This window comes from the organism of the source record quoted next, unplaced genomic scaffold (genome assembly GCF_019419815.1).
Source record: "Pyrus x bretschneideri cultivar Hongxiangsu unplaced genomic scaffold, Pyrus_bretschneideri_v1 Contig7, whole genome shotgun sequence".
Lineage (NCBI taxonomy): Eukaryota > Viridiplantae > Streptophyta > Magnoliopsida > Rosales > Rosaceae > Pyrus > Pyrus x bretschneideri.
The window spans coordinates 1,663,324-1,685,343 of record NW_025999809.1 but is presented as its reverse complement, the minus strand read 5'-3'; the positions used below and the strand labels follow the sequence as shown (position 1 = coordinate 1,685,343).

Here is a 22,020-nt window from a genome sequence, read left to right as displayed (position 1 = left end):
TTCTGTTTCCTAGACTTTCATTCCGATTTGGTAAACACGCCCTAGATGACATCTGATTTGGACAACCACATCATTTGAAAAATTTGCAAAACCCAAGGAAAAGAAGGAGAAAGACTGTATACCACAATCATCATTTAATTAAGTAGTTTTTATTAATTATTAGTTTATTAAATAATGAACTAAATTTAAAAATTGATTAATTGATTAATTCAAATGATGTGGCTGTCCACATCAAATGCCACCTATGGTATGAATAACATTACTCTTTAGCTAATGAGATTTTGGACAGGACATCTTTTTATTTATTTATTTTTATAGCTCAATATCTGAATTTAAACTAGAGCAACACACATTTTATTAATTTTTGTCCATTGATCTTAATCAATTCATTCGATCAGACGACCGAAAATTGATAGGGTGTGTGAAAAGTAGAAGTGATTATGTGCAGAGTACCACCCTTTAAACTAATCCAACTTATACCGAGAAGATTTGAACTCAAGTTGCATACAGGCCGACATAATTTCTTGATCAACAAATCTGACTCGTATTTATTTGGATCATATTAAAGGAAAGCAATCATGTTTATGCACTCCAGTTGAATTTTCTCCTTCCTAACAATTAACAATTTAACACAAGTTGGGTCCTTTATGGTTAACCTAGCTTCATTTAGTGAGGATATATATGTACTTGGCTTTGACAAGCTTTCCAATTATATTCCAGATGTTTTATTTGATGATTGTGATGATTTAATAACATTGTACTGGAGTCTGGAGGCATGGTTTAATAGTTTCCTACAATGCATTGAGCTAAAGATAGTAAGTTGCTCTTCAATAACTCGAAAGAATTACATCAAGTCTGGAAATAGCAAAACGGAAAAATTTGCAAGTCAATTGTATAACTTAAATATAGTCGACTGGCTTAATTTCCTTTTTAGGGAAACTAATAAAAAAAATTTCTAGACTTTAAACTTTAATCAAAAGTTATCTTAGGTCATCTCCAATCGAAAGGTCTAGAGGGCCAAAGGGCCAAAAATAGTCCGAAAATCGTCTCTAACCGAGGGTTAAGCCAAAGTGCTCGTGCGCCCCACTAGACAAAAAAGGGCCAAAGGGCCAACCAGTTAGCCCAAAGCAGCCAGCCCTGGGCCGGGCCAAAATTTTCATTATTCCTGTTGGTTATATCCGAAAAGAATGGTAGGCCAAAATTTCAAATACAACGGCTAATTACCGTTGGATTCAAATTTTTTTTAAATTTAATTTGTAGTTTTTAAATATAAGTTGTAGTTTTTAAATTTAAGTTGTTGTAGTTTTTAAATTTAAATAATAAATTATGTTTGGTCCTATGGCCCTTTGGTTCTCGGTTAGAGATGAAGACAAATATACCATATACTGTTTATTAAAATATTAATATTTTAAAGGATAAGAAGGCTAAAAAATCCCTCTAACTAATTTTCGGTTAAAGATGACCTTATAAGATGCAACATACCTTTGTTGCTTCTGACTCGGCACCTAAGCTACAGCACATGCAAGTGGCTGAAAGCTCTTATGCGGCGGTCAACAATGAGACCCATTAATCTCATAAGTAAATAAACAAACAAAAAAACCAAAATCAACCACTCCCCATTTATAGCAATTGGAAGCCTGTTTCTATTCAAAACAAACCCAGAAAATAAATCCCAATAAGAATCACAAACCCAAGAAAAAAAAAAAAGAAGAAAAAATCTAAGAATCGAGGAAAATTCTCCCAATATAAATGCATAATATAGCATACCATGCTAGCTCGCGGATGACAGAACTTCCCTAGGAACCTGACGAACTTCGACAAATATCTTAGTCACTAAATGTAATTATTGAGTTTTCTCTTTGAATTATAGGTTTGTAATGGTAGAACGTGGCCTTGTTGTTACTGTGCGTGTCGGGGCTTACGTCTTTATATTTTTCGTATCTCTTTACGACATTAAGGCATTTTTTTTTCCTTCAGATTTGTGATTCAATATAATAGGATGAAAATCGAAGAAAATTAGAAGAAGGAAAGGTGTTCAGAAGGTGAGAAAGTGTCGACAAATTTTAAGATGGGAGAAAAAAATGATCGTGAGACTTTTTGGAGAATATCATATTCAGTTTAAAAAATAGTCAGTGCATGTCAACATGTGTTTAGTTTTAGAAATAATGTCCATGTTCAGTTTCAAAAATAGTGTAGTAGTGTTCAGTTTTCAAAAATAGTATTTAATTTCAGAAATAATGTAATACAGTTTAGTTTCAGAAATAGTATATTATTGTATGGTTTAAAAAATAATGTGTGTTATGGAAGCACGAGTCAGTTTTTTTATTATTTTTTCTATTTCATTTTTTTATTATATTAAACTTTTGTCTTTTTAATTAAATTTTATGTCTTTTCCATTAAAGCTTAAGTCTTTTTCATTAAATAAAATTATAGAATGATTTTTTGTTAAAATAAACTTAATTCAAGTCATTTTCATTAAATTTTATTTCTTTTTATCCAATCGTTATATGATGGTATATTATGTGTTTTTATATAAATAGTAAAATATATTTATTAAAATATTAATAACTTAAAAATTAAAATTTTCTACCATTTATATAAAAATACATATTTTTCACATTCTAGTCGCAACTAAAAATTAGCGCAGAAGAAGCCAGGAAAAAATGGCCGCTTTCTCAATGATATCTACATTATTCCACGTCTATCTGCCAAGCAAGTTTGCTTTCCCCATCCGTTGCTCCTCCGCTTCACCGCCACCGTCCATTTCAACCCAATCGAGATCCAACAACTTCGATTTGAAAACCTACTGGACGACCCTGATCACTGCATCAATCAGAAGCTTCACGAAGCTATACCCATTCGGTATCCGAAGCAGATATATCAATCCATGCGTTACTCTATGCTGGCCGACGGCGCCAAGCGAGCCTCACCTGTCATGTGCGTCACCGCCTGTGAGCTCTTCGGCGGCAACCGCCTCGCCGCCTTCCCCACCGCATGTGCTCTCGAAATGGTTGTTTACAGAAACTAAATCAGTGAATGGTTGTTTACAGAAACTAATTACACTGATTCCATAGAACCCAATGAATATTCTTGCATCAAATGGATTTTTTGCTCAGAATCCGAATTGGGTTTTCAGAATAAAGATGTGGAATCTTGCTTTAAATCGTGTTTATTTAACTCGGTTTTGGATAATTAGCCGCTAATTTGTTCAATTTTTTACTTGGGTTTTGTATTTTGTGATTGGAATATCCATAAAGTCGCTTGCTTTTCTTTGAATGACAATTGATAGGTACATGCGGCTTCGCTCATGCACGATGATCTTCCATGCATGGATGACGATCCATCACGGCGACGCCAGCCCTCGAACTACACAATCTACGGAGACAACATGGCACTCTTCGCCGGCGATAGTCTGTTTCCATAGGGTTTCAGCACATTGTGTCAAACACCCCTTCCGACCTCGTCCCGGAACCACGCCTCTGCGTGTGATCACGGAGATTGCTCAGACCGTGGGGTCCACCAGAATGGCGGCCGGGCAGTTCCTGGACCTTGAAGGCGGGCCAAATGCGGTGGAATTGGCGCAGGAGAAGAAATTTGGGGAGATGAGCCAGTGCTCTGCTGTTTGCCGATGATTGTTGGGTGGTGGTGAAGATGATGGGGTGGATAGACGGAGGAGGTATGGAATGGGAAATTTTTAATTATGACGGGAACACAAGTAATATATCACGTGTTTTAATAAAAGTGATGAAAAATTTTATTTTTTAAGTTATTAACTTTTTATTCAGCACACATCTCAACATTTGTATAATGACATGTGGTGTACTACCCCGTTACCGGTACACTAAAAAATCACTCGTATGGGAGAGCTGTAGGGGTATTGTATCGGGTGGTTGATGATATTCTCAAGAAGAAGATGAAGGGCGGGGTGTAAGAGAAAACACAGCCTTTATAATATACTTAGCCAAGAACACAAGAATTTACCAACTAAATCACAACCAATGCATCAAATATGTTCTGCATATGCAAATATTGAAGTAATATCTGCAACACATACCTGCAGATTGTTTGACGGAGTCTTTCCCATGTGTGTATGCCATTAGGTCATGAATAAGTTCAACTCACATTCCCAATAGTCTTCTGGACAGTTGCAACCAGCTGGAATGCCCTCTCAGATTCCAAAGCCCAAACTCTAAGCTTTAGATCACCTTGCTCCAATCTTTGTATAATTTCAGCAAGCTTTTCAACTCTGTTAGCCTGTCTAAATAAGTTATAGAATGCACGAGACTATTTGTCACTATTTGTCCCATCTATTTCTGAGATATGAAATTGATTTGAAAAGTTTTGTGTTTCTAAGTTTAACATAGACATGTTCATGCACTACTACAATATATGCTATCACTGGCGGAGGGAAAACCGACGAGAAATCAAATTTCTGTCGAAAATTTGGCACAAATCCGACATTGAACAATGTAATGTCGCATTTCAATAGCGACACTATTGCTAGCGTCGCGAAAGGGCTTCAGTGTCGCTTTTTGAGCTTAATCCGCCACTACACAGCGTCAGTTTAAAGCGACACTAACCTTAACGTCGGTTTAAAGCGACGCTACTTACACGTGCATCAGCTATTTAATTATAAAGTATGCAATCTACTGTCGCTTTTAATCGACATTATATTAAAATTAAATAAATAAAATATCCCTTAAACCGACGTTAGATAACAATTAAATAAATAAAATATAAAATCTAGTAACGGTCTTAACCGACACTATATTTGTTAATAATAATAAAAATAGATGGACAACTGCATGGAATTTCAATTAATTCCAACTAAAATAAATTATATAATCAAAATAATAAATTTTAAGATCTAAATAAACATTAATAAAAATAAATAACAAAAACAATAGTGCCAAACTGTACATCTAACATTTCACATAAAATCCAAAAAGCCGTCCGTCGTAACAAACATTAAATCCGACATTACAAACATAACATAAAAAAACAAAAAGATAGAACAATTATAGTGTCGTATTTAACCGACAAGAAAAAGAACCAATTAAACCGAATCTGCGCCTGAACGTCGTCCAGATCCTTCTCCTTGAGATCCTCCATCTGATCCAAAAATCCTCGACAAGTCCACATCAAATCCAACACCTGCAAGCATTCCAGAAAACCCCTCAGCTGGAACTTCAGGAAAAAATCCACTAGGAGCAGCCATCTCAGGTCGATACACTGGCACTTGATAAGGTGGTTGCTGCATGTATGGGATGGGCGGCTGCTGCATGTATGGCATGGGCTGCGCAGGCATCGGATACACAGGATATGGAGGTTGCTGATTATGGCCAGCATACGGATATGCAGGGGGAGGCTGACTTTGGCCCGACTGTTGAGGAGGTTGACTCTGGCCTGGTTGTTGGGTTCCCGGGCTATACGGTGGTTGTGGCTGAAATCTTTGAAAAAACCATGCAAACAACTGATTTTGCTTGTTCTCTAGGTCCGAAATCCGTTTATTATTATTTTCGTCCCTCATTTTCAACTCATTATTTTGAGTCATCAGCAACGCCATTGAACTCTTAGATGATCTCCTGGAGGAAATTGATGTAGAAGATGAAGAAGATGCATAAGACACCATATCAGGAGTCACACCATGACCGTATCCTCTGACTCTATTATGCCTCTCAGGACCCATAGTATCAACATAAACTTGGGTCCTAAGATCTTCACTATCCTCCTGGCCCGACTCAATCAATGTTTGCAGATTGCTCTCCATTGTTGACTTGCATTACAATTTTTAAAAACAAAAATTCAATCGTAAAACATAAAAATAAGCTATAGATAATAAATACTAATAAAATCAAATACTAACACGAAAAAATCTATTACCCCTGTACGCTCCGATGTTTCATCAATCCATGTTTTATCTTTTCGTGTATGACATTCACGAAAAAAGGTTACAGGATCTGCTTCTTTCCCATGCTTCTTCCGCTTTATCAAAAATAAAATTTCATACAAACAACTTAAGCAAACCTCATACTAAAAATAAATATAATTATTTAAAATTAATCATTTCTTCAAAATGTACAATCCATACATATTCTTCCCGCACTCTTGCAAAGGATTTTGTACCAGTGGTATGGTTCATTGATTTCAATCCCCGATTAATCTTATTTTTTTCAGCAACCTCCTGAAAAAAAAAACGAAAGAAAAAAAAAGATTATATTAGGCAACTTTAAAGTTATAACGAAATAAATCGTGTAAGGTTTACCTTTGTTTTGTCTCTATTCCAATATGCCAACAAATCATCCCACTGGGCAAGAATCACATCAGGAGGAGGCTCGCTGCGCAGCTCTTCTGCTCTTTTTGTATAATACTTTTTTTTTAACTTATTTCTAAACTCTTTATGCGCATGCTCCGCAATCTTAAGCGTCATATGACGGATCAAAGGCATTTTTACTATATCTGCATCTTCAAAAAAAATATTTCCCTACATACATAAAAACAAAAAACAAAAAAAATCACGCTAGTCAATTATTATTACAATCATTGACTTATTCTTCTATTTTCAACTAAAAATAAAAACACCTATACCTTTATTCTATTCCAGAAAGCTTCCTTATCTTCTTCCGTAACCTTACGCCAATCTTTCTCCGACGGCAGATTTCTATAGTCCCTAACCTCCGCTGCTACATGTTTTGAAAAAGCACTAGCATTATCACTAATGCATTTTCCGGACGAATCAAACGAACAAAGCTGTTTCGTCCATTTAGGAATTGAGGGTCCACGCCTCCGTTGAGATGTACCTTGTTAATACAAACACACAATTAAAAACCAGGAAACAAATGTATATTTTCAGTTTAGCAATAATAATAGTTCAAACACACACACAAAAAAATAAAAATAAAAACTGAGATTAATAACAATTCAAAAAAGAACCAGCATCACCCTCGTCCTCTTCCAAGTGACGTTCTTCAGAACATTGATCTTCACGAGAACTATCCATAGCAAAATTTAATGGAAGGAGAAGGAATATGGCTGAAATGGGGGAAAGAGACGAGAGACAGAAGTGGAAGGAATATGGCTGAAGTGGGGGATAGAGATGAGAGACAGAAGTGGGGAAGTGGGGGATAAAGACGAGAGACAGAAGTGGGGGATAGAGACGAGATAGGAAATCAAGAAGATTAAATGTGGATAATTGCATAGTGTCGAAATATGAACACTTTGCGTCGGTTAAAACCGACACAAGGTCTGACTTTGACAGAAAGCCTACACAGACCTGACATACTTTGGGCAGAAAGCTACAGACCTGACATACTTTGGGCTTGACATACTTTGGGCAGAAAGCCTGACATACTCTTCAGACCATTGCGTCGGTTAAAACCGACGTTATGTGGCATAGTGTTGAAATAAGGACCCATTGCGTCAAAATAAGGACCCATTGTGTCGCTTAAAACCGACACTATGTCTTATAGCTTTTGACTAGCCTAACAGTACCGTCTGACTCAACATCATTATAGGCTGACATACTATGTCAGTACCGTCGAAATTAGGCTACATTGCGTTGGTTAAAACCGACGTTAGACTGACAGATTTTTATAACATCGAAATAAGAACAAGTTTGTGTCGAAATAAGATAAAATTTGCGTCGAAATAAGAACAAATTTGTGTAGTGTCTCTGACAGAAAATCCATTGTAGCAGATACTCTCGAAAGTGTATAATTTTGCATCGGTTAAGGCCACTATAAGCATAATTTGATATGATAATGACTGACAAAGTCTTCCAACCCATTCCCCCGTGCAAAAATACCGGGAAAATTCCCGCCCAACATAAAAAAAAAAGTTTTAACTTACAAAAAAAAGAGAACAAGGATAAAAATAGAAACAAAAAAAATAAAAAATTTTAATCCAAAATTAAAAAGTAATCAGTTATGTTATCTCATATAATATTTTAATAAATAAATTTATTAAGTTGAATCAATTTTTTTTGCACTGTAATTGTTATTTTAATTTGTTTTTATTTTGATAATTTTTTGTTGTTATTTACTAGAATGGATTAGATGAACATAATTTGAGTTGTTTTGAGAAAATGGAATGAATAATATTTATAAGCATTTATGTTAAATTAACAATATTAAATATAACATAAACTTATAATATTTAGTAATATAAGTATATATTATGGATTAGATGAGCATTTCTCAAAAGTTTAACTTTGATAACATTTGGTTGTTATTTACTATAATGGATTAGATGACTTTGATAACATTTAATTTGTTGTTATTTTGATAACTTTGATAACATTTGGTTGTTATTTACTATAATGGATTAGATGAGCATTTCTCAAAAGTTTAAACCTTGCCAATGTAACTTAAAGCTTGCATTTTATTCTTTTTACAAAATCATCAATTTTCATTGATCATCACACTTTCATTAAGTATAACGTAAGATTTTGTGGTATCCACTAGTATAAATATTTTAATTTGAAGATCGAATTCATTCATTGTATTCATATAGGTTCAAGGAGTGTAGCTGTAAAAAATCATCAAAATCAGGCTTACAATAACTGTTAAATCGTCATTTTTAGTTGATAACCGTCGATCATGCATGGCCCGTTACTTCATCCCAGAATGTTTGTTTTTTGCGATTTTTTTCGTATACGATCTCGAATTATATACAAACATGTTTGACGGTTGGATCGTTGAAATTAGTTTCGTAGAATGCGTATCCCATCAAAACGATAGATTCACTAAGACTTAAGAGTTTATTCACACTTTCATTAAGTATAACGCAAGATTTTGTGGTATCCACTAGTATAAATATTTTAATTTGAAGATCGAATTCATTCATTATATTCATATAGGTTCAAGGAGTGTAGCTGCAAAAAATCATCAAAATCGGACTTAAACTAACCGTTAAATCGTCGTTTTTCGTTGATAACCGTCGAAATTTTTTGTCCCGTTACTTCATCCCAGAATGTTTGTTTTTTGCGATTTTTTTCGTATACAATCTCGAATTATATACAAACATGTTTGACGGTTAGATCGTTGAAATTAGTTTCGTAGAATGCGTATCCCATCAAAACGATAGATTCACTAAGACTTAAGAGTTTATTCACACTTTCATTAAGTATAACGTAAGATTTTGTGGTATCCACTAGTATAAATATTTTAATTTGAAGATCGAATTCATTCATTGTATTCATATAGGTTCAAGGAGTGTAGCTGCAAAAAATCATCAAAATCGGACTTAAAATAACCGTTAAATCGTCATTTTTCGTTGATAATCGTCGAAATTTTTTGTCCCGTTACTTCATCCCAGAATGTTTGTTTTTTGCGATTTTTTTCGTATACGATCTCGAATTATATACAAACAACGATTTTTTTCGTATACGATCTCGAATTATATACAAACATGTTTGACGGTTGGATCGTTGAAATTAGTTTCGTAGAATTCGTATAATAATTATATATATAATTATTATAGTTTTTAGGGGTGTAAAACTGTTAAATTAATATATAATTATATATAATTATTATAGTTTTTAAATTAATATATATAATTATATAAAACTGTTAAATTAATATATATAATTATATATAATAATAATTATAATTATTATAGTCTTTAGGGGTGTAAAACTGTTAAATTAATATATAATTATTATAGTTTTTAAGTTAATATATATAATTATATATAATAATAATTATAATTATTATAGTCTTTAGGGGTGTAAAACTGTTAAATTAATATATAATTATTATAGTTTTTAAGTTAATATATATAATTATTATAGTTTTTAAAACTGTTAATTTCACATCCCGGCCCGGGGCGTACCACTTTTCGGGCCCGCTCCACCACCGTAGCACGATATTGTCCGCTTTGGGCCCCGACCACGCCCTCACGGTTTTGTTTTTGGGAACTCACACGAGAACTTCCCGATGGGTCACCCATCCTGGGAGTGCTCTCGTGCGCTACTCGCTTAACTTCGGAGTTCCCATGGAACCCGAAGCCAGTGAGCTCCCGAAAGGCCTTGTGTTAGGTAGGATGGGAATATACATTTAAGGATCAGTCCCCTAGGCGATGTGGGATGTCACAATTAAACACGAGAGCACTCCCAGGATGGGTGACCCATCGGGAAGTTCTCGTGTGAGTTCCCAAAAACAAAACCGTGAGGGCGTGGTCGGGGCCCAAAGCGGACAATATCGTGCTACGGTGGTGGAGCGGGCCCGGGAAGTGGTGCGCCCCGGGCCAGGATGTGAAATTGGTATCAGAGCCTAACCCTGGCCGCGTGTGTGCCGACGAGGACGTCGGGCCCCTAAGGGGGGTGGATTGTGACATCCCACATCGCCCAGGGGACTGATCCTTAAATGTATATTCCCATCCTACCTAGCACAAGGCCTTTTGGGAGCTCACTGGCTTCGGGTTCCATGAGAACTCCGAAGTTAAGCGAGTAGCGCACGAGAGCACTCCCAGGATGGGTGACCCATCGGGAAGTTCTCGTGTGAGTTCCCAAAAAGCCTTGTGCTAGGTAGGATGGGAATATACATTTAAGGATCAGTCCCCTGGGCGATGTGGGATGTCACAGTTAAAACTGAAGGACGTCTCATAAACTCATCCTTAGGACATTCAGTTGCATGCCATCTCATATGTTCAGCCATATGCTTCGACATAAAAAATCGTTGCAATCGTGGTTTTAAAGGAAAATACCACATAACCTTAGCTGCGACCTTTTTCCTCGAGCTATCCTCTGCATTGGTAATTTTATATCTTGATTTACCACAAACTGAGCACACGGTCAAATCTGAAGTATCTTTCCAATAAATCATGCAATCATTGGGACATGCATCAATTTTCACATACGACAGCCCCAAATCATTTATAAGTTTTTTTGCCTTATAACAGGATTCAGGCAAACAATCCCCTTCAGGCAACATTTTTTTAATTAACTCCAGTAAAGTGGTGAAGATCTCGTCAGGCATTCCCGCTAAACACTTGATCTGATACAATCTTACAACTGCTTCCAATTTCTTAAACTCCTTACAACCTGGCCACAAATCTTGATCTGCCTCTTCAAGCAACTTAAAAAAAGTCTGCACCTCTTCTGGACGCCCTTCCCCAATAGGGGGCTCAGTAGATGGCCCAACACCTTCTTCTGTTAATGGTTGGACAAATACATCATTAAGAAAATCATGCATGCCAATCACCTCATCTCCTGTTTCTTCTTCTCCAATTCCCATATTTTGCTCTCCAATGTTTTGCTCGCCATGATATCGCCAACAAGCGTTTTTATAATCTTTATCCATATCATACAATATGAGATGTTCAACAATGGTGTTCCTAACAAAAGTATATCGATTACAACATCTTTTGCAAGGACATCTAAACTTATCAGGACCAACACCATTTGCAACTGCTTGATCCAAAAACAAATTAATTCCAGTTGTATACGCTTCAAAATTTCGGGGTATTGTCAACCAACTCTTGTCCATATTTTACCACTTTACGAAGGTAAAATATTACGTTGACACTAAGATGCCTACAATCTTTCAATCCCTATCATGTAGGCATAACTATCAAAATTTTCAATTTCTATCTTTCACCCCTCGAACTCTATCACGATTGCAATCTTTTAATTTTCAACACCTATTATAGTAAAAACAAATTAAAATAACAACAAAAAGTTATCAAAATTATGCTCATCTAATCCATTCTAATAAATAACAACCAAAAGTTATCAAACTTATCAAAATAACAACAAATTCAAATAACAATTAGAGTGCAAAAAAAAATAATTAATATATTCTTATATTCCTAATTATTATAAGTTTAGATTATATTCTTATATGAAAGGTTATATTCTTATATGAAAGGATATTCTTATATTATAAGTTTAGGTTATATTCTTATGAAAGGTTATATTCTTATATTCTTATATTCCTAAATATTATAAGTTTAGGTTATATTCTTATATGAAAGGTTATATTCTTATATGAAAGGATATTCTTATATTATAAGTTTAGGTTATATTCTTATGAAAGGTTATATTCTTATATTCTTATATTCCTAAATATTATAAGTTTAGGTTATATTCTTATTAGAGTGCAAAAAAAAAAAAAATTAACATAATATATTCTTATATTACTCAATATTATAAGTTTATGTTATATTTAATATTGTTAATTTAACATAAATGCTTATAAATATTATTCATTCCATTTTCTCATAACAATTCAAATTATGTTCATCTAATCCATTCTAGTAAATAACAACAAAAAATTATCAAAATAACAACAAATTAAAATAACAATTAGAGTGCAAAAAAAAAAAAAATTAACATAATATATTCTTATATTACTCAATATTATAAGTTTATGTTATATTTAATATTGTTAATTTAACATAAATGCTTATAAATATTATTCATTCCATTTTCTCATAACAATTCAAATTATGTTCATCTAATCCATTCGAGTAAATAACAACAAAAAATTATCAAAATAACAACAAATTAAAATAACAATTAGAGTGCAAAAAAAAAAATTAACATAATATATTCTTATATTACTCAATATTATAAGTTTATGTTATATTTAATATTGTTAATTTAACATAAATGCTTATAAATATTATTCATTCCATTTTCTCATAACAATTCAAATTATGTTCATCTAATCCATTCTAGTAAATAACAACAAAAAATTATCAAAATAACAACAAATTAAAATAACAATTAGAGTGCAAAAAAAAAAAAAAAAATTAACATAATATATTCTTATATTACTCAATATTATAAGTTTATGTTATATTTAATATTGTTAATTTAACATAAATGCTTATAAATATTATTCATTCCATTTTCTCATAACAATTCAAATTATGTTCATCTAATCCATTCTAGTAAATAACAACAAAAAATTATCAAAATAACAACAAATTAAAATAACAATTAGAGTGACAAAATTAATTAATTCGACTAAATTTTTATTAATTTAACAAAAATAGTAGAATTTTATCTAAGTGCTTAAATTATAATTTTTGAATAAATAAACTTGTGTATTATACAATTTAAAAATTAAAGAAGTTAGTGATACAAACCTGATTTGTTGAAGAATTTCGACGTCAACAATTCTTTATGTACTCAACCAACTCAAATAAATTTCCTACAAAAATAAATTGTAACTAAAAATTAAACATAAGAGGAGAAAATAAAAATATTATAAGCAAGAAGAACTTACTGTTGTGAAGAGGAACAAATGAAGTTTGAAAACCAAAGGAGAAAGCTGAAAGAGAGAGAACACGGGAGACTTTGTAAAAATTGGAAGAACGAATAAGAAAAGTGCAAGAGAAGAAAAAGAAAACACGGGGGAGAGGATATAAAGACCATCAATGTGTCGCTTACAACCGACACTGGTTTTCAAAATATATGGCGCTCAAAACCGACGCAGGATTTAAAATATTAAAAACAAGAATTAGTGTCGCCTAGAAGCGACACCCATAGTTTATGTCGCTTAAAAGCGACACTATTTTATTTAAAGCGACGCCAGTACTTAAAAATATTAAAATATATGTCGGTTATAAGCGACACTAAATTTTTACGTCGGTTTAAAAGCGACATAGAAATTTTATGACGCTTATAAGCGACAGTAAATACGACGTCATCTTCAGTGAGTGTCGCAAATCTCTTTTTCGCCACTATATAATATTAAACCGACGCAACAACTGACACTATTAGGTCCTTTTGTAGTAGTGATGGATGAAGAAGACATGGACGAATCTACACACAACCTTCTCCTCTCTGCAAAACTCAATGCTCTCCAAGTTATAGGTAATTGGAACAATAAGAGCATATTATTTGTGAGAGCAGAGGCTTGTGGTTTTTTATACTACAAAATCTGGATTACCCTATAATAATCCTACAAGGAATATAAGACCAAATCCTTGTACGAGTTCTATTCTTAAGCTTATCAACAGAGAGTTTCAATCCAAACCAAAGCCGAATTAACTCTCATAAACATATTAAGACTTCTTTATAGCAATATGAGACAACAAGGAACCAAACCATATGAATCACACTCATACTCTAACATGGGGATGATGCCGATGATGATGGGAAGAAGAAGGGGTTCAGCTACGTGAAAATGTATGGGTTGGAGAAATCTATGGAGGTGGTGGAGCAGCTTAGGGCCAAAGCTAAGCAGGAGTTGGATGGGTTTGAGAAGTATGGGGATGGAATGGTGCCACTTTATAGCTTTGTGGATTATGCTATTGATAGAGGTTTTAGTGTCAGTTATTGATAGAATTAAAGCATAAGCTTTATATGGTTTGATGTTTAATTTGCAGAAAATTGTATTATCATTTTGGATTAATCTTGCATTAGCATGTCCCATTAATTTCACATAGCAATTACAAGAGTGTTAGAAGAAGATAGATTGGGTTGAGCTGAATTTCCAAGTTGTGGGAGGGGGTTGGTTTTTTTGGAAGGTTCTAAAAGACATCAGGCACTAGTCAGGTGATGGGTAGAGGTCTAGCACTGCTTAGGGGGCTTAGGTGGTTTTTTTATTTTTTTTTATTTTTAATTTTAACTAAATTTATTGTGTAACATATAAATAAATATCTACTTATACTTAAAATATTATATAATTGTATTGGAATATATAAGTTGCAAAATAAAATGATATATAAATTATAAAATACTAAAACATATTGAAAACAGGGGGAAATAGGCAAATAATGAGTGTTCATTCAACTATTCAACAAGTTTCTTATAATTTATTGAAAAATAATGCAATATGAAAGTTATCTATTTCAATTTATATCTAAGTGAGAATTGCGACCTAAGCGGTCTAGGTAGGTAAGGCAGGCGCTTAGGCAGACCTAAATGTCATTTCTTATTTTTTTAATCATGTGGAGATTAATCGCAGTGGCCAACCGCTTAATGCCTAGGCAAAGATTTAAAAAAAAATGATCTTTTTAGATTGAGATTTTAGGATACAAACTTTTCACTTGGGAATTTTATTGCAAAAGTGGGTTAGTCTTGTTGGTCAAGTTAGTTGTGTGCCCGCCTACCTTCTTGCACTCAAATTTGAATTTGTTTTATAAATTATAATCTATTTCTTATATGAACAAAAACACATTAAAAACATTAACTAACTAATGATCATATTAGTATTCACATCTTTTGCAAAGTGTAAAACTCATTCACATTGAGGATAGTTCTCATTTGTAATCTTTTGGTGCGGGACACTTTTTTTCTTCGACCAAGTTGAAAACTCCGACAAAGCTTTTTATCAAGATCATTTGTATGCATCATGTCCTCATTGGCTTCGGATTCCGTAGGAACTCTGAAGTTAAGCGAGAAGGGGGCTAGAGCACTCCCAGGATGGGTGACCCATCGGGAAGTTCTTGTGTGAGTTCTCAAAAACAAAACCGTGAGGGCGTGGTTGGGGCCCAAAGCGGACAATATTGTGCTACGGTGGAGTCGGGCCTAGGATGTGGTCCCGCCTAGGCCGGGATGTGACAATGTTTTTAGAAAGGAAAATTTTATTTGAACCATTATAACTTTTTTCTACACCCAATTTACTCTCAGCACCCATATTATTTTCAAGTAAAAAACTAAAATCTCTTTAAACCCAAGTTTACTACCTAATCTACCCTTACAAACTCAATTCAATATGTAAATTAATCTTTACACCCATTTAAAAAATAAAATTCCAATTGAATAATTTTTATTAAAGAACTAATATCTCATTAATCCCAAATTGCATAAGCATAAAGTCGTATGGCATTCTTTCATTAATGTAATACAGTATTACGTCGCTATTGATGTAGTACAACATTATTTTGTGTAGAAATTAACATAATTTCTTAAGATGATGTACCCCATTGCTGGAGCTGTTGCGTACCTCACTATGGCTCCCATCGCTATTGTTGCTAGCTGATTTGTTTGTGTTGTGGTACCTGCTGCCTCCTAATGAACCAATTTTCAGTTATTCCATGATCTAAGGTAAGGGGTAGCAAACCCTTGTTTCTTTAGGTTAGCTCTAGATTTTCAACCATGGTGATGGAGTGGATTCGAGGAAACCAAATTGGCAGGGGAGGCTTTGCCACCATTTACACAGCAAAACACAATAACTCATCTTTTCAACTTTCAATGCTGATGGTTGTGATTGAAACTTAAAAACTCATATTCTCAACTCTAAAATAATTGAAATCAAACAAAAAAAAAATTGCATAAATCAATTCATACCTTAGTTGGAGGATTCAGAACTTCAAAATCACCATCCATTGATAAAAAAAAAAAAACTTGTTTATGTATAAGAGCTCTTAGGATTGTAGCTAAAATGAACGTAGGATAAACATTGCGTGAAACTAGGGTTTAATTATTGGGTGTGGGTTTATTGATAAATTTTAGTTTAATTGTTAATCTTATCATGTATGCAATAGGGCAAGAAAGATAATTCACATTTAAAGTTAAGTATAGAAAGATACTGTATGAATTCAAATAAAATTTTCCTTTTAAAAAGCATAAAGTAATACTGATATAATGCACAATAATTATGGAAAAATAAATATAATTACTTAATGTGATGAGAAAATGTGTCTTCTCAAGCTTACCTCTTCCAAATACATCAAAATTCACCATATTAGTAGCTAAGAGCATTTTCAATCTTGCTCCCTACTTTTAAGTCAAATTTTAACTAAAAATAAAAAAAAATTATTTTAAAAGTTCCCTAAAAAATTCAAGTCCAATCACACTCTCAAAATTAGGGAGTCGTGTAATTGTGACCAATAGAAAGAATTTTTTTTATTTAATATTGTATTAAAATTATAATAATTAATATTAGGAGCTTGTTTCTCGTCCTCTAAATTCAGGAGCTCCTACAGGTTTGTTATCCTAGCAGCATAATTGGAATGTAATTGGAGATGAATTTTTCCAATTTCTCCTTATATTTTGGTTAGGAGCTAATTTAGAGAGATCGTCACCGATTCTTTAACGCTTGATAAAGGTTGCATATTAGCCATATCTAAATTGATTACATGAGTGAGTTCCCTTTCTTGCATTCATGTTCGAACTTCTTAACCCGCAATTTAAATTAATTTAAGTAGAATATCGTGTATCAAAACTCTTATAAGAGAAAGAGTTTTGTAGTTCAATTAGTTAATACATTTTCTTTTGCGGCCGATATTGTGAGTTCAAATCTCTCATCCTCTGATATCGCTTTTAATTAACAAATAATTAACACTCCAATAAGGGCTTGGACTTTGGGCTTTGTATTTATTTTGGGCCAAGTAAAAACCAAAACCCAAATTCCAAATTACCTCGTAATTTGATCTAAAGTAATAATAGCGCCGTTCGATTGGCATCAAGATGCAGACTTTGCAGTTGCGGTGTCGTCAAACGGTAAACAACCAAAACAGTGATCTCATAAAATTGACGAAGAAGAAGTCTCAGAAGAAGCAAAAATGGCGGGGGAGACGAGCGAAAGCAGCAGCTCAATCGGGAGCCTACCCTCGGCCCTACTGGCCACCATCATGACAAAGCTCGACGTCACCTCTTTCTGCTCCGTCGCATCCACCTCCACCGCCTTCAAAGCCTGCGCCTCCCACATCCTCTCCTTCATCCCCTCCTTTCACATCCTCGTAATTCCTCCAACTTTTCACTTCTGGGTTTCCTCAAAATTTGAAATTTGGTAACTTTTTGCAATTTTTTCTAAAATTTTTGGTACTTTTTTATTTGGGTTTTCAGGAAATCGCGCCTTCCATGGAGTTGCTGAGGCCCCTGCTAGTCCCGAACCCGTGGCTGAAGAGCGTGAAGGTCAACTGCGGCCGGCTCGATGATTCCACCATTCAGGTTCTGCTTCAACCGTCGCTAGAGGAGCTCTGTATGCTCAATTGCACGGATTTTAGCGGCAAATTGCTTTCGGAAATTGGAGGTCGGTGCAAGGATCTGAGGTTGGTTTGTTTTCGACTTCTGTTAAGATGTGCTGCTTATTAACTCAAAAGTATTGATTGCTGGTGATTTTTTGAATTATGGAATGTGAAAAGGGTGTTGTTGTTATTGGATTTTGGGGATTATGAAATTTCCCTTCAGGTCTCTGTGCTTGGGGTCAGTTGCCGAAAGGAGAGGGCGGGCCATTCATATTTCCGATTTAGAAGAGTTGCTCAGTGGTTGCATTCACTTAGAAGTAAGACGCAATTAAACGATGATTACATAACAATCAAATGTTTAATGAGAAGTATTTGAGGAAAGATGTTGCCTTTTGAATCTACAAAAGACGCCAACTTTATAACTGATGGGTTATCGAAAAGGGTAATGCTAGGGAGACTAAATTTTTTAAACCAAATGATGTGGTTGTTGTAGATGATTGGATGATTAATTAAGTGTCGATTAATGTGCTTGTTTATTATTGGTGACACATCATTTGGTTTAAAAAATTTGGTCTCCCTAGCATTATCCTATCAAAATGTTGAGTTTGTTAATCGGTTAGGTTCCTCCTCAGCTGAATAATTAAATGTTCGGTAGCAGTCTTGTTTGCATCTTGACTCTTGACATTAGATGCTTAATATTTATGTTTACTTAATAAGCAAATGTTTAACAACAAGGATTTGAGTAAACATTTTGCCATTTGAATCTCTGTGGAAGATGCTAACTTCATAACTGATTGGTTGTTGCGAATGGCGAGTTTGTTAGTACGGATAGATTCCTCTTCAGTCATCTGACTGATGATTAACTGGTTGGTAGCAGTCTTGTTTGCATTTTGACATTAGATGCTTTAGTTCCATTAATTGCAATGTACCGATAAAGCACATTTGTGTTACTGCCGTACTGGTACATCATAATTGTTTAGGTTTATTCGTCTAATCTCTGTTTGATTATATTTGGTAGGCACTGATCTGGATGCTTAATGTATCATCAATCTATCTCCATCATAACTTCGCTCAAGTTTGGGCTTTGGCGTCGGATAAGCTCACATGTCTCAAGATTGGCTACATTTCATCATTAATGGTGACTGAACTACTTTGCCCAAATTTTGAATCCCATCAGTCATCAAACCGTATTCAGCTTCAATATTGCCAAACATTCACAAATTGTACCTTTCAGTTGACTATATAACTGATGCTATGTTTGGAACGATTTCTAAAGGTCTCCTCTCCCTCACCCATTTGGATCTTAGAGATGCACCCCTCATAGAACCAAGAGTTTCATTTGACCTTACAAACTCTGGCCTTCAACAGATTAATCAGCATGGGAAGTTGAAGCATCTCTCATTGGTTAGGAGGCAGGAGTATGTTATTACCTATTTTAGAAGAGTAGATGATCTTGGGCTCCTCTTATTAGCCGACAAGTGTAAAAACATGGAAAGCATATTTCTCAGTGGCTTCTGTCGTGTTACAGACACAGGTTTCAAAACGATCCTGCATTCTTGCTCCAAATTATATAAGCTTAGGGTGTCTCATGGGACTCAGTTAACCGATTTGGTTTTTCATGACATTTCTGCAACTTCCCTTTCTTTAACGCATGTTAGCTTGAGGCGATGCACTCTTTTAACCAACCTTGCAGCGACTAGTTCGGCATCTAACAAGGATCTGGAAGTTTTGGATTTGAGAGATTGCAGAAACCTCGGGGATGAATCCCTCCGAGCCATAAGCACTCTTCCAAAAGTAAAGACATTGTTGCTAGATGGCTCTGATATTAGTGATGTGGGATTATCATATTTGAGACCAGTGGTTATAAGTTCACTAATTTCATTGTCTGTTAGAGGATGCAAGAAACTTACGGATAAATGTGTCTCTGCTCTATTTGATGGCTCTTCCAAGTTGGAGTTGCAAGAATTAGACTTGTCCAATCTTCCTTATCTCCGATAATGCAGTTTTATTACTGGCAAAGAGTAGGATTCCGCTACTTGAACTGCGCATGCGGCAATGTCCACTCATAGGTGACACTTCAGTAATGGCATTAGCATCTATGCAAGTTGACCAGGAGAGGTGGCATGGTAACTGCTTAAGGTTGTTGGATCTGTTTAATTGTGGTGGGATTACTCCACTTTCCTTTCAGTGGTTGAGGAAACCATATTTTCCAAGGCTGAGATGGTTGGGAGTTACGGGTAGTGTAAATAGAGATGTGGTAGATGCTTTGGCTCCAAGTAGACCGTTCTTGCATGTATCGTGCCATGGTGAGGAGCTGGGAGTTGAGCAAGGGGATACTGCCGATGATGTTTACGTGCATGACTTTGATGAGATGGACGAGCTTGAACAGTGGCTTGCAGAAGATGATTATGTTGATGAAGATATGGTGAACGCAGAGGCAGTGGAGTGATCGGACACTTAGTTCCATCATGTTATTGTTTATAATGGTAATTCTGTTGAAACTATAGAATGTATCATCGTTTTTCATGACAAACGATTTAGTACTCTAAACTCGATTAAGGGGAGTGGTGAGGATTTGAACTTGAAACGCAGTGGGATGAAGAGGAATTCATTGGGACAATGCACCATTTCCAAAATGTATCATGGTTTATTGATTAGTGTTTTACTAGGTGCTGTATGATCTACACCAAAGTTTAAACTTTAGAGCTTGTTTGATAATTATTTTTATTTTTGTTTTTACAATTGTGCTTTAGATATGAAGAAAGCATATGAAGGAAATGAGGGATGAAGAAAGATGGTTCGAGGGAGGGAGGGAAACAATAAGAAGAATGAACGAAGACATAATCTTGAAAGTGAAATAATGTAAACTATTTATATTTTCATTATTTGTACTGATACATTTCTTTTATACCTCTCCCACAATCCTTCTTGCACTCTTCTATATTCTTTCTCCCAGGTGTAGTTTTGTCTCTTAACACAAAAATTAAAACTAAAAGTAAAAATAAAATAGTTATCAAATGACCTGATAATTTTTGTGGCATATAAAACCAAGAAACATGAGTGTAACATGTTCTCCTACTAGTAGTAAAGTAGCTTCTTTAATTTACGAAAAAGGTGAGTGTACATTTTGTGTGGGAAAATGTTGTGTAAAAGGTACATCGGACAGGAGTTGTGCAGACATTTCAAACTTTTCGGATCCCTTTTCTTCCCTTCTCAGTAACAAGTCTCACTGCCTACAAATTCTTCTAACTGATTGTGTTTTGAGCTACATAAATGCATGGGAATAACACTTGTGAATCTTAGGGTTTTTCTTTGAGATACTTTGATCTTTTCCAGGGTTTTTTTTTTTCTTTTTTCCTACCATGAGCTTGTGCTAGTAGAGGCAAACTAGTTGCCACCGAGTTGGTGGATTTGAGAGCATGATAGGCCCAAGAATAATCAAAAGAATGCATAAAAGTCTTGAAATCATCTACAATCAAACACAGAGACCTAAGAATCTGAGATGACACTCCAAAGTTGTAAGAACATCATTATTGATGAAAAATTCAAACATTTTTACACTAAGGGGAGGAGGTGAGCTTAACCTTATAATGGACTAGCACTAATGTGGTTCAAATTTACTTTTGGCAAGAATCAAACCTAATTAAGATCTCTCACTTACAAATGAAGAATAATACAATTAGACTGTAGTACTAAGTGGCAATATTTCTTGATTAAACACATAAGAAATTTTGCACACAATTATTGTATATAACAAACAGGACGACACTCTTTGATACTTATTTTAGCATCAAATAAAATGCATTACACATGCCCAAAATAATATATCAAATCATGCAAGGGTAAGTTGGTAATTTAGTCATCATAAAATATAATATATAGTGTCACCGGCTTTGACAAAAAAATGGGACCAAACTGCCCCTTAGCCAAAAAAAATTCAAAACTTGCCCAAAATAATATATCAAATCATGCAAGGGTAAGTTGGTATTTTGGTCATCATAAAATATAATATAAATATAAATGGGAAGAGAGAAAAGAATAAAAAAATGAAAGGGAAGAGAGAAAAAAAATAAATAAATAAACAAATGATAAAGTTGATGGTGCCCACGTGATGGGGAAGAAAAATATAATAAAAAATAAGAAAAATCATGAATG

The 22,020-nt window shown here is 34.4% G+C and overlaps 2 protein-coding genes and 1 pseudogene across 3 annotated transcripts; all 3 read left to right on the top strand.

Annotated features, from left to right (window-relative positions):
* The first annotated feature begins 2,663 nt into the window (after positions 1–2,663).
* On the top strand, positions 2,664–14,291 carry LOC103939515 (heterodimeric geranylgeranyl pyrophosphate synthase small subunit, chloroplastic). The gene is given in 7 exon segments (XM_048573899.1): positions 2,664–2,823; positions 2,826–3,010; positions 3,290–3,419; positions 3,422–3,475; positions 3,478–3,676; positions 3,856–3,929; positions 14,095–14,291. Coding segments are annotated over 7 exon segments (999 nt in total).
* A 3,059-nt stretch (positions 14,292–17,350) lies between these two features.
* Positions 17,351–20,771, top strand: LOC103939545 (F-box/LRR-repeat protein 10-like). 2 transcript variants are annotated; one of them, XM_048574234.1, is made up of 3 exons: positions 17,351–17,637; positions 17,744–17,949; positions 18,089–18,411. In XM_048574234.1, exons 1-3 carry the CDS (start codon positions 17,461–17,463, stop codon positions 18,195–18,197), a joined length of 492 nt encoding a protein of 163 aa, XP_048430191.1. In that variant the 5' UTR covers positions 17,351–17,460; the 3' UTR covers positions 18,198–18,411. The 2 variants fall into 2 exon arrangements, with proteins under 2 accessions (XP_048430191.1, XP_048430192.1); XM_048574235.1 differs by lacking the exon at positions 18,089–18,411 and adding an exon at positions 20,619–20,771 and having other exon boundaries at positions 17,352–17,637.
* LOC125468184 lies at positions 18,503–20,586 on the top strand (annotated as a pseudogene).
* Positions 20,772–22,020: the final 1,249 nt, after the last annotated feature.